Consider the following 13,221-nt stretch of genomic DNA (forward strand, 5'->3'; position numbering starts at 1 on the left):
CCAAGCTCTGCTTCTCTGCCCGGCAGGAAGAGAACAGGCCACAGGAGCCTGCTGCGGAGTGTGGGCTGGGGGCTCCCGGTGTGTGTGCTGGCTCGGGCCTGCGACTGCTCATTCAGGCAAGGGCCTGGGTTCCTGCCAATCCATGGATCTGAGCCCTCATAATGGCAGGGGTGTTTCAGACAGAGGGGTGTGCAGGGGAGCCCAGAAGAGGGTGCTGGGAGCAGCAGGGGGCTGGACTGGAGCTTCCAGGGTGCAGGAGAGCAGCTCTCTGGTTGTGCCTTCCCTGGGGGACCTGCCACAGCAGTGGGAGAACTTATGCTGAAGGGACGCTGGGCCCCGGGTGTGGGGTGGGGAGAAAGGAAAGGCCTCGTGCTGGGTCCTGACTGGGCATGTGAGATCTCACGGCTTCCCCCGACCAATCTGCAAGGGGCAGGATGGGGGGGTCTCCTCAACCCCATTTTACAGATGAAGAAACTGAGCCCAGGGAGGGGAGGGACTTGCCTGCGGTTCTCCTGCAGACTCTCCCACCAAGACAAGGTGGGCCCCGCTGCTGGGCAGGGAGGCCTCTGGCACCTCCGCTGGGGCCGGGAGAGGCTCTGGTCCTGGGAGGTGCTGGTGCCCAGGGTTCTGTTGGGCTACATTGGTCGCCAACCCTCTCCATCTCCCTCTGAGGGTAGGAGGTGGAGCTGGATCACTGCCCTGAGAGCGTAACTCCTAGTACCTAACCCAAGGCGTGGCACAGAGCAGGTGCTCAGCGAACACCTGAAGACCGCAGGTGAGAAGCTGCAGTCAGGCCAGGGTGCTGAGACGACACTTGGGGGAGGGAGGCAGCCCCTGCTGACCCTCACGGAGGGGTGGGGTGTGACTGCTGCGGACAAGAAGGCCTGGTTGGAGCCCCGGCGGGGCCCTGGATGAGTAAGAGCCAAGGCCTTAGTCTCAACCGTAAAATGACAAGCTGGTTCTGGGGCTAAATGGCACTGCCTAAATCCAGGGCTCTTCAGCTCACCTCAGATCACTGCCAGAGCTTCCAAACCATTCTCCCTGGCCGGGGCCTTGCCCTCCTCCAGTCTCCCTGTGCCCAGCACGGTCTTCCTACAGTGCAAGCGAGACCGCAGCCCACTCTGGTGTCTCAGCCTCCAGGGTCCCCTTAGCGCAGTCTCCCGGCCACTGCTGCCTGCCCCGGGGTTCGCTCTTGCTCCATACCCGAGCCACCCGAGGCTGTTCTGCGCCTCTGCACCTTCCATTCTACGGGCCTGGGAGATGCCCTTTCCAGGTGGTTTTGAGACCTGAGCTTGGATGTTCCTCCTCCTCTGGGAATCCTTCCTGGGCCATCTCTCTAGGCCCAAGGTCCCCTGCCTGCCCTTGGCATCAGTGGGAGTCCTGGGTGACACCTGCTTGTCCCAGCTGCACTGTGGCTTGAGCCTCACAGCAATGGCCTATGTGTCCCACACGGGCTGTGCCTCAACAGGGTATGTGTGCTGTGTCTCAGGATGGCTGAGGCCTTGGTGGGAGGGGACTCAGGACTACCCCCGAGGTGTCATTATGCGTGGGGTGCCCCACAAAGCACCAAGGGAGAGGAAACTGAAACAGGCTCTAATGAGTGAGGAGGAGGAGGAGGTGGAGGAAAGGTAGGAGAGGAGTGGGGGAGGGGAGGAGGGGGAGGAGGGGAAGGAGGAGAGAAGGGGGTAGAGAAGGAGGAGGGGAGGGAGGAGGAGAGGGAGGGGGAAAAGGGGGAGGAGGGGGAGGAGGAGAAGCTGTTGTTCGCTCCTGCCTCTCTCTCTGCCAGTCCTTTCTGGGGGAGTTGCGGAACCCAGACAAGGGCTGTCTGCCCACGTCCCCAGTGCCACTTAAGGCCAGGGCTGGGGGTGGGGAATGTGGTGTCTCATGGAAGAGGTGCTTCCTGGGTCTGCTTGCTGCCCCTAGAACCCCTCTCCCTGTGCCCCCAGCTGAGTCTGGCTGGCTCCCTCTGCTCAGTGTCTCCAGGCCTGCTGCTTCCATCAGCCCCCACCCTGGCCCCTGAATCACATATAGCTCTGGCCATGTCACTCTGCAGCTTGAGATCCCCTAAGACAGTGGCATCAGTTTGGTCCCCTGCACACCCTCACCCTCACTGCTGACCCCACCGGCACACCGGCGTCTGCCTCCAGGCTTTCCGGGGCTGTGTCCCCTTCCTGGGAGGCACTTCCCCCTTCTTCACTCCCTAACCAGTTCTTACGCCTCTCTCAGTTTACACATCACCTCCCCTGAGGGGCCTCTCCCCTTGCTGAGAGGTCACCCCGCTGCCTGCCTCTCTGTGGGGACTTGGGCTCCAAGGGTGGCGGGCTGTCCCCAGCACCGGAATGGGTGCTCACAGGTGTGAGTGAATGCCTGACTGATCAAATGAACCGATGCACAAAGAAAACAATCACTGAACGTGAGGTCTGGGAGCTCCTTGGTCATCAGGGACCCCCTCTCTCCCCCTCCTTCTCCCCAAACTGCTGAGGGGTGTGGCCTCTGGGGAAGGCCTCCGGGGTCCCAGGTAGGGAATCCTGGGGGCAGCTGCATGCTCCTCTGGGCTGGCCGAGACTTGCCTCCCCCGGACTGGCCCTGCCTGGCGCCCCGTGCGGCTCACCGCTGCTCCCATCCGTGCTGCGCTCGATCACGTGGTCCACCTGACGCACCCACTCCCCATTGCACTTGAAGAAGATCTGCGTGGCGGGCACAGCCTTGCACACCAGCAGCACTGGCTTGTTCTTGACGATGTACACGTCCTCGGGCTCCACCAGAAAGTGGGGAAGCAGGTCCGGGTTGGCACCAGGCACTGGGTTGGCCACGGTGGCACTCTGCTGGGCACCTGCGGCAGGGCAGAGGGGGAAGGTGAGCCAGGGGCCAGGCTGGGCAGGGCAGAGGCAGCGGCTCAGCAAACGATCCCACCGTGGGTTGGGGCAGATGGGAGGAGAGTGAGTCCAGGCTCTGCCATGTCCCAGCTGGGCAATCTCAGACCAATGACCATCCCCCACCCGGGCCTCCATGTCCTCCTCTGTAAAAGCGGGGAAGGAGCAGCCCATGCCATCCTTAAGACCGCGATGAGGTGAAATGAGACCCGGGCGGAGTCCCAGCACCGAGGCGGCCTAGCGACTGCCTTCCTAGAAGTCCAGGGATCTGGCCAGGCAGGCTCCTGCCCGGGAGGTCCAGGGCAAGGCTGGCCAAGGTGGGAAGGTCCCTGGCCAGGCAGGTGAGCTGCCTGGGGCGAGGGAGAGAGCAGCCCTAGCCAGTGGCCGCCTCTGAGGCCCTGCTTCTTGGTTGGCCCCATCCCTGGCCCTGCACATAGTAGGTGCTCAGAAATAATGTGTGGGGTGGGCACGGGCAAGGCGAGAGCCGGGAGTCTGTCTGGGAATCTGAGGTACCTGGGCCACCTCCTTCAAGGAGACCTGAATATATGGGTTTCCTTCTAATTTTAACTGAAAACCACAACCATCCCACAAGTCATTTGTTGCTAATTACACAGGTAATTGGCTCTGAGGCACTGGCAGAGGTAAAACCCCCAGAGTAGTCTGATCCCTGCCCAACCAGCAGGTCCCCTGAGATGATGGGGTGGGGGTCACCCTCAGCTCCCACATCCCCCGGCTGCCCTTTGAACAGGCCCTCAGCCAGCCTGGCCTCCCCTGGGGCTGCAGTGATCCCCCCACCAATGCGCACTCACAATTGCAGCCCCTGGGCATAGAGGGAAACCCTGGGTTTCCAGACCATCTATTCTGCTCCTCTTAGTGGTGACCTTGGGGAGTGGCTTGCTATCTGTGAAATGGAGATGACAGCTGTCTGTGGGGGAGTCCGCAGGCCCCTCACATGGTTGGCCTCTGGGCTCCTCCACCCTCCCCACGGGTGGTCCAAAACCCACCCAGGGCTTCAGACTGGGAGGCCTGGGTCCACCCTACCCACCAAGGGGCACAGACACCTGGCCCACTGCCCCTTTCGCTCCTGTTTGCGCAGGGACCCTCTCACCACGGTGGGAGTCCACCCTTCACCAGGACCTTGGTTTCACGGGGGGAGGTGTGAGCACCGGCTCCTGCAGGCGCTCTGGAGGGCAGGCTTGGACCGAGGGTTCAGGGGCCTCTGCAACTTCTGGCAGGTCTACCCCATCCTGAACCTGTTTCCTCATCTGCAAAATGGGGCATGGTGCCCAATTCTTAAGGTTGTGAGGATGAAATGAAGCAGGCATGAGGCACTCAGCATAGTGCTCAGGGAACGTGGGCTGCTGTTGGTACCCCCACGGTTCTATGTGTTCCACAGCAAAGGGCTGCACCCCCTCAGCTCGGTCATCCTCACAGCAATCTTATAGGGGGTGAGAGCCAATAAGGAAACTGAGGCACAGAGCTGGCAGGTGCCTTAGGGATGGCAGAGGGAGGCTGGCTGAGCTGAGGGGCGCAACAGCTGTGTCTTTGTGAGCTCAGGGGCAGATGGGTGTGGAGGGCATTTGGGACACAGCCGGACAGTTTGTCAGCCGCTGGGTCGCCAGCCCTCCCTGGGTGCCTGCCCCTCCTCTCACCGTCTGGCCTGCCTGCCTGCCTCCTCCCCACCTGCCAGACTCTGGCCTCTCCCCAGCTTGGCTTTTTCCCTTGTGTGCCCTCCCACTGGCAACCGCCCCCCGCATGTTCCGCAGCTCTGTTATGGACACCAAGCCCTCATTCATAAGCGGGGTCACACTTGCGGTTCACATATCGTTAAAATGAAGGTCATCAGACCCAGACCCACCCCGCCCTGAACCACCTCTGCTGGCATCTGTCATAGGCTCGGGAAGTGGCGGAATGCAGGCGACGCTGGGGGGTGGGACCGAGACACCTTACAGATGGGAACCTGAGGCCCGAGGGGGTCCCTTACCCCAGAGCCTCCAGCTGAGACACTGGGTTCATCAAGTGTACAGTCACCTGTGTGCTCGCCATGGTCACTTGGCAGCCACCAGCCAGCCCTGACCCAGACGTGGGACCCAGGGGTGGGTTCAGGGAGAGCAGGGCTGAGTTGGGCTCCCACATGGTCCTCCCATGGTCTGGAGAATGAATGGAAGGAGGTGGTCTTGGGAGGCTGGGGAGTGTGAACCCTGGAATGGGGGTGTGGGATGGGTGCTGCTGGCCCAAGGGCCGCTCTAGACATGCACCCAGGCAAGCTGCAGCATTTGGGAGGACCCTAGGCCGTGCAGAGGACAGGCCAAGCTGGATGCTAGAGCAAGCCCTGCAGGTGTTGGGGAGCAGGCAGGTGTCACCAAGACCCCCCAGTGGCAGGTTCCGGGCCCGCCTGTGCCATATCCCTTAACAGGTAGACAACCCACTGGCCTGTGCCTGCCTCTTGGCGAGGGAGCTTGGTGGGCAGGGGTCCCTGGCTGGGCGTGTGGGGGCAGGGAGGGGGTGCGAGGCCTTCCAGCCTCCCTATCGATCAGCATGCCAAGCACTGCTCGCGTCAGCCGCCTGGTGAACCCAGCACAATCCCTCATGTCTGCATTTAACTGCTAATGAAAAATAAATGTACTGTGACCAATAAGGGGCGTAGCTCACTTCTCCAGGGCCTCTGTCACGCCACACTGGCCCTGGGGGGGCATTTATCTGGTGGATCCAGGGGGCACCCTCCAGGCTGCAGCTATGCCCTCTAGCAAGGACATTTTAGCAGCTATGACCTCTAGCAAGGGCATGGGTGGGGTAAGTTTGGGTGCTACTGGATGTCCTCTCGGGGCTACAGGAATCTTCCTGGGCAGTCAGGGCTGGCTTTCCCTGCCTCTGGCCCCCGAGCTCACTGTGTGACTTCTATGCTTGCCATCAGTACCTGAGATCTGTCTGTGCCCCCTCGGTGTCCCAGTCAGGGCTCTCACCTGAATGAAGGCACAGCCGAGCCTCTGGCCACCCCCATTGCACAGCCCAGGCTACTGGCGTGAGCTTTCTTTCTTTCGCTTTCCATGTACTTGTCCATCAAAGACAACGCCAGGCAGTGCATGCTCAGTCCAAAGGACCTAGGATCCTTTCAACAGGGCCTGAGAGCTGGCTAGCTTGCCGTAGTCCCCACCACTCCCTGTTGCCTCACCCTGGGTCTGTTTCTCCCATTTCCATTGTTCATCTGGCTCCCATGGGTGTTTCAGAATGGGGCCAAGTGCCTTTGACGGACATCACTGAGCCTCACGTTCTGGCCCCAGTCAGTGCTCCAGCCCTTTTCTGCAGAGACACCCATGGATCCCTCCGAGGCAGGAGCTTCCCACCTCCAGGTCTCTGCCTGAAACTCCCTTCTTTCCTCTTTGTCCAGTGCTTTCCTATCTTCTCTCCAGGGCTCAGCTCCAATGTCACCTCCTCTGGAAAGAGGGTTCCCTACCTCAACTCTCCTGGAAAACCACACATGCCGTCTCACCCTCTCTGCATCTAGGGTCTGTCCTCGCTGGTGCTGGAGCTGTTGTCACAGGAGAAGCAGGCAGGAGGCTTTGTCCCCACCCCCAGACTGTGCATCCTCGGTCCGTGCCGTGCAGCACAAGGCTGCTTAATGCGGGCGTTAGCAACTGGGGCCTCGGGGTGGGGTGCCTACCGCTGCTGCCTCTGGGGCCACTGAGGGACGGGCGTGCGAGAACATTGCCGGGGCGGACACACCTTGGTTGCGGTGGCTTGCGGGCCTGCAGGAGAGCAGGCAGGTAGGGGCCCACCAGCTTCACAGGCCCTGCCACTTCCCAAACCCCACTCACCCCTAGTTTCCCAGAGGCTCCTTCCGCCATGTCACAGCTTTCCCACTGGCACAGGACGTGACCTGGCCCGGCTGCCCGCTTGGAATTAAGTTAGAAGACCTCATTCACTGACTAGCAGATTCCTGATGGGCGCTTGGTCACCAGGAACTACAGGACTTGGTCAGATGGGGCTGGGTGGATGGCTCAAGCCCTGAAGTGGGAACCCCATTTGCAGTGAGCCCCGGGGCCCGCTGGCTGGCCCTGCCTCTCTCAGGAGGGAACTGGTTGCCCACGTCAGCTGGAGCTGGTGCCCCTGCTCGGCAAGGGTGGGAGCAGCAAACTGGGCAACCCCCAAACCCCACATCTCCTCAGGAATAGCAAGGAGGAGGGCAAGGCATGTGTGTGTGGCATGTATGTGTGTGTGTGTGTGTGTGTGCGTGTGTGTAGGGAGGCTGGGAGCCAACGGGGGTGGCAGCTACAGAAAGGAGGGGAAGCAGATGAGGCCCCAGGGCCGGTGGCAATGGGAGGCAAGAGACCCCTGGGCAAGGAGCCTTGGACTGAACTGAGCCTGGGACGGATGCCACCTTCTTCCATGACCTGAAACGTATCCATTCAACAAATACTTATTGAGTGCCTGCTGTGTGCCAGGAACTGTTCCGGGCACCGGGATCCAGGGCAAGCAAGACAACACAGCCCCCCTCTCTGAAGCTTGCTTTCAAGTTGGGGAAACAAAGCAAAACAAAACCCAAGTGCAGCAGAGAAGGTAGAAGGGGCGGACTAAGTGCAGCAGAGAAGGTAGAAGGGGCGGACTTTCAGAAAGGGGCGGGTGAGAGGGCTCTCGAGGGAGCGGGGCTCAGGCAGGTGCCATCTGAGCAGCGCCCTGAACGCCAAGGCCAGGCTGCAGAGTGTGCTTGGAAAAGGGAACAGGGGAGGCCCTAAGGCAGGAGGCAGCTGGGTTTGTTTGAGGACAGCAGGGAGGCCAGTGTGGCCTGGGCAGAGTGAGTGAGGGCGAGACGTGTTCCGTCAGACAGGAAGCAGGGGCCGGACCCCAGGGGCCTTTAGGGTCGAGTCAGGAGTTGGGATTTCATTGCCAGGGCCACGGGAAGCCTTTGGGGGTCGTGTGCAGGGGCGTGGTGCGCTCTCCCTGCGTGAGGATTGGGAGGGGAGGGGTGGCACTGGGCAGAGGGGAGGTGGGGAGGCTGCTGTGGGCATCCAGTGGCATGGACTGTGGTGGACCTGCTCCACTTGGTCCACCAGGGAAATGTCAGCAAAGTTGTTGCCTCCTCCTGGAGGCCTTTCTGGATCCACATTCTTTGTCACTCACCCAAGCACCCGCTCCATCCCCTGAGCCTCCATCTGGGTTAATGCCACTTCAGGACCAGGGTGAGTTTGTACGCCACTTCCCTTGTTAGACCATAAACTCCCTGGGGGCAGGAGCCCAGGTCTCACCAGGATGCTGATGGAGTATTTGTTGCGTGACTGAATGACCACCGCTTTTTCCCTCTAGAATTTCAGATCTGCCCAGTGTGGCCCCTTCACTCCTGGTCTGTGGAGACCCAGAGAGAGGGCAGAGCAGCCCACAGGCGGAGTGGCAGGCAGGAGAAACCCCTGGCTCCAGGCTGCCGCCAGCCACCCGCTGGCACGTGCTGCTCTTGGAGGCTGAGCCCCTTTCCTCATCTGCAGTCTGGGAGATAAGACTCGCCTGGAACTCTGAGGCCCAAGGTGGGTGTGAAAGCGCTTTCAAATGTTTTATTTTTAAAAGTACCAGAAAATATGAGGTGTGATTAATCAAGCTATTAATGAACCCATATATACTAAGCAAGGCCTCCGTCCCTGGGGGCAGGGGAGGGGTGGGGACAGGGCATCACTCGGCCTCACTCAGCTGGGAGAGGTGGGTGCTGCTTCCCCAGGGCGGCCGCCGCCATTCCTTCCATCCTCCCAGCGGCCTGGTGGTGGGCGCCATCCGCCCTGCAGGCCACACGGCGCGGTTGAGGAACACAGCGAGGGGCCAGGGTGGCAGCCTCTTCCTCTGCTTCCCTGAGAGCTGTTCTGGATGTGAAACGGGGTGGAGGAGGAGGCTGGGGCACAGCAGCCGGCATTGCACCCCTGAGCCCTGGATGCTGTTGCCCAGCAGGACTTGGGGAGCTCCTGGGCAGCCTCCCCACGGAGGTTTGCCCCCAGTAGGTCCACCAGGGCCTGGGGTCCCCGCTCTACAGGTGCTCAGATGTCCAGGCATGGGGAGTGCCACAGGATGACGTGCCACTCTTGCCTCTGGCTGGCATTTGAAGCCCTGCTGGCCTCGCCTCTAGGGATCCTTCCATACCCGGCAGCGTCTTCACCATGTGCAATTCTCAGGGGTTCTGCGCGTTCTGTCCCAGTTTCTGCCTCCCTCTCACTTTCTGGCTGACAGTGCCTGATTTTCTTTAAAGAATGCCTTCCCCTCAACTCCTCCCACCATGCAGGCCACATGGTCCAGAGGCTGACCCCATCTCTGGACCCACAGGTGGGCACACTCCCCCTCTCCCATCCCCACCAATGGTTCCCAGAAGGTTCCAATAGACGGGATTCCAGCATCTTGGTTGGGCTTTTGGGAAGGGAGACCCTCTCCCTGTGCTGAGCTTGGAGCCATGGGCATGGAGCCCTGGAGTTGCTGGGGGTTCCCACAGGGAAGGGCCAGTCCTGCCAGGCATTGTAGGCCTTCGTAAGGCTGAGGGTAAAGGCAGGCTATTCGCAGGTCTGAAGCAAGAACTTGAAGAGTGGAGACAACCAGTGCAAGGGAGAGGCCAGCTCCTCCTGCCAGCATCAGAGGCCTGGGGTCCCATGGACCTGGAGGCAGAGCTAGCTCTGGATCCCCAGAGCATGAGCCAGTACATTCCTTTTTTTGGCTGAAGCTAGTTGGAGTCAGGATCTTTCCATCGCATTGGTCCACCTGCCCATCTGCTGTCTGCCTGGGTGACCACTACTCAACCTGCTCAAACATCCCCTCCTCCAGGAAGCCTGCCCTGACCCCAGTCTGAGCTCCCACAGTCCCTGACTGAAGTCACCCCAGTGCCTCGAATATCATATCATCACCATTTATGCGTGTGTCTTCCCATATAAATTGTCAGGGCCTTGAGGGCAGGGACCACCCATCCCCACAGCCTGGCCAGGGCCTGACATACAGCCAGAGAGTTTTTGTGGAATGAATGTTGAACATCATTCCCAGCAATGGGACAAGAGCCCAGGAACAAAGGGCTAGAAGTGGAGGAGGGAAACTCAAATCTGGCTGGGAGCCAGCTCTGCTTACCTTCCAATCAACCAGTGAACCCATCAGTTCAATGGGAAGGGAACCAGGTTCTTCAAATGCCAGTGCTGGACCCTGGGGAAGCAGAGGGGTCAGGGAGCCAGTGGGCACAGCGGCAGGGGGCAGGGGGAGCAGGAGCCCAGTGTGGCTCAGCCGGGCTTGCAGACACGCAGGGGAGTGGGGCTGAGCACTCCCTGCCACCTGCATCCCTGCGGCCTGAGATGGCGGCATGAGTTATTACTTTTTAAACATACACAATTCTGTGAAGAGGAAGCTTCACTAGGGGGCTCTGATAAGCAGGGACACATTCCGCACTTGCTGTTAGAGAGACAGAGACAGGGACAGAGACAGCACCTGTGGTGAGGAGGGCAAGGTGGGGAGTGGCAGGTCCCATGACCTGGGTTCCAATCTCTACCGGAGACTACAGATCTGGGTGGCACAGTAAGAGCCATGAGAGTCCAGGCGGCAACTCAGGTATGAACCTGCCTGAAGGTAATAATGGGGTGCCACGCAGCCAGCAGCAAGCTGGGGTGCACGCCCCTGAATTCTTTCAAAGCCAAAACATAAAAAACCTCTGTACAGCCTGCCAGCTGCTTCCCTGGCCTTATTTGACCCCACTGCAGCCCCTTGTGTGAACCGCTTATTTCTAGAGCCTCATTGTTCTCATTTGTGAAACGGGCAAATAGCGGATGAGGTGGATCGGGAGTGCAGTCCACCCCGGGACTTGCTTCTCTTCTTCCCCTTCCAGTCCCCTTGGTCCATCCCTCTGTCCATCCTCTGTCTCCGTAGCAGTCACCCCCAATAGCACAGGACTCCCTGGAGGGCAGGGACAGGTCTGAGCCCAGGGTCCCAGGGCCCATGCCCAGTGTGTGGCGAATGCACGAAGGTGGGGAGAGGGCAGTGTCTCCTGTCTAGGAGCGTGCCAGATGTGGAAGTGACCGGATGGGGGTGACAGCCCCTCTCAGTGCTCCTGGGAAGGCAGGGCTGCTCCCCCGACCTAGACTCACACACAGGCAAGCACGGCACTCTGGTTTCCATAGTAACGTGTGCATGAAGGTGTCACTGAAGCAGCAGCCACCTCCCCGAGATCGGAGGAGAGTCACCCTCTTCCCCAGTGGGCTCCAGGGGCCTGGTCACAAGGACAGACACAGACGTCACGAGGAGGACATGCAGACAGGCTGACAAAGAACAAAGTGGGGCAGGGCAGGGGCGGCACCGCTGCCATCTCGGAGGACGACTACTCTGGGCAGGGGCACCGCTGGCCCCTTGCCCGCCAGCCCCTGCAGACCAGGCCTGTCCTCCGCCCCGGCCGCTGCTCACAGGCTGCTTCTTCCTGCCTCTGGTTGTACAGACAAGGAACGTGAGGCTCAGGCCTTGCCTAAGGTCATACAACCCACCAAGGACTTTAGCCAAATGGCCGGGGCCAGGCGTGGGGCAGGGCTCCTGTATCTGTTCTCAAACGCTCTGCACTCACCCCACCGCAGGTCCTTTGCACTTGCCGTGCCCGCACACGCTGCCTCCGATCTTCCCACAGCTGCCTCCGATCTTCCCACAGCTGCCTGCTCTAACCCCTCCCATCTCTGCTCCCACGGAGTCACCGTCACCGAGGACCTGGCCTGTGTGAAGGAGCTCTTCCTCTCCCTCCCCTTTCCCAGTCTGTTTTCCTCCTCACACCTGCCACCATCGGAAGTCATCTTGTTTGTGTACTTGGTTACTCTTCCCTAAAACATGTCACAACAGCAGGACCACATCTGTCTTGCCACCGGTCCCAGCACCAGGCACAGGGCCTAGCACTGGGCAGGAGCTGAGCCAAGATGTCCCAAATGCAGAGTGAACTGGCTTGGGCCTTCCCACACTTAGTGTGACACTGTTGCCATCGCTAAGTACCTGAACCCACTCGCAAAGGGAACTCAGAAACTCCCGGGGGGAGTGCTGTGGTGGGGGGACGGGCTCCTGTGGCCCCACCCAAGGGCCCCTTCCTGCTGAGGGGCCTCGCTTCAGGCCAGAGAAATAGTTAATAAAGCTGAGGTCTAAATAAGCATTTGATTAACAAACGATAAAATAGCTATTGTGTCCCTGAATTAAGCTGTAATTGTGGCTGATAATTGGCTGGTTAGAATTTAATAAGCTGCGATGAAATAGAATGGAATCCAGGGTCATTGTGTGCTCACACGGCCCCGGAAAAACTGGGGAAGGAAGGCGCTTTCCTGCCTTGGGATCCTTGGCCGGCGCCTGTGCTTTGGTAGCTGTAGTGTGTGTGTGTATGTGTGTGTGCACGCGTGCGCACGCGTGTGTGTGCTTCTGTGTGTGGTGTGTGTGTGTGCTTCTGTGTGTGGGGTGTGTATGTGTTTCTGTGTGTGTTTCTGTGTGTGGTGTGTGTGTATTTCTGTATGTGGGGGGTGTGTGTGTGGTATGTGTGTGGTTGTGTGTTTCTGTGTGTGGTGTGTGTGTTTCTGTGTGTGGTGTGTGTGTGTTTCTGTGTGTGATACGTGTGTGTTTCTGCATGTGGTATGTGGTGTTTCTGTGTGGTGTATGTGTGTGTGGTGTGTGTTTCTGCGTGTGGTGTGTGTGTATTTCTGTGTGTGATGTTTCTGTGTGGTGTGTTTGTGTGTGTGTGGTGTGTGGTGTTTCTGTGTGTGGTGTGTGTGTGTTTCTGTGTGGTGTATGTGTGTGTTTCTGTGTGGTGCGTTTGTGTGTGGTGTGTGTGTGGTGTGTGTGTATTTCTGTGTGTGGTATGTGGTGTTTCTGTGTGGTGTATGTGTGTGTTTCTGTGTGGTGTGTTTGTGTGTGTGGTGTGTGTTTCTGTGTGTGGTATGTGGTGTTTCTGTGTGGTGTATGTGTGTGTTTCTGTGTGGTGTGTTTGTGTGTGTGGTGTGTGTTTCTGTGTGTGGTATGTGGTGTTTCTGTGTGGTGTATGCGTGTTTCTGTGTGGTGTGTTTGTGTGTGTGGTGTGTGTTTCTGTGTGTGGTATGTGGTGTTTCTGTGTGGTGTATGTGTGTTTCTGTGTGGTGTGTTTGTGTGTGTGGTGTGTGTTTCTGTGTGTGGTATGTGGTGTTTCTGTGTGGTGTATGTGTGTTTCTGTGTGGTGTGTTTGTGTGTGTGGTGTGTGTTTCTGTGTGTGGTATGTGGTGTTTCTGTGTGGTGTATGTGTGTTTCTGTGTGGTGTGTTTGTGTGTGTGGTGTGTGTTTCTGTGTGTGGTATGTGGTGTTTCTGTGTGGTGTATGTGTGTGTTTCTGTGTGGTGTGTTTGTGTGGTGTGTGTTTCTGTGTG

At 59.1% G+C, this 13,221-nt stretch overlaps 1 protein-coding gene across 6 annotated transcripts in view; it reads right to left on the reverse strand.

Moving 5' to 3' along the window:
- Nucleotides 1-13,221, reverse strand: part of UNC5A (unc-5 netrin receptor A) — a 69,861-nt gene that overhangs the window by 13,369 nt on the left and 43,271 nt on the right. For all 6 annotated transcript variants that reach the window (XM_054489578.2, XM_054489579.2, XM_054489580.2 and 3 more), the window contains exon 2: nt 2,612-2,833. In XM_054489578.2, coding sequence (XP_054345553.1) covers nt 2,612-2,833 — 222 coding nt within the window. The remainder of the gene's footprint in view (nt 1-2,611; nt 2,834-13,221) is intronic.

This window comes from Pongo pygmaeus, chromosome 4 (genome assembly GCF_028885625.2).
Source record: "Pongo pygmaeus isolate AG05252 chromosome 4, NHGRI_mPonPyg2-v2.0_pri, whole genome shotgun sequence".
NCBI classification, from domain to species: domain Eukaryota; kingdom Metazoa; phylum Chordata; class Mammalia; order Primates; family Hominidae; genus Pongo; species Pongo pygmaeus.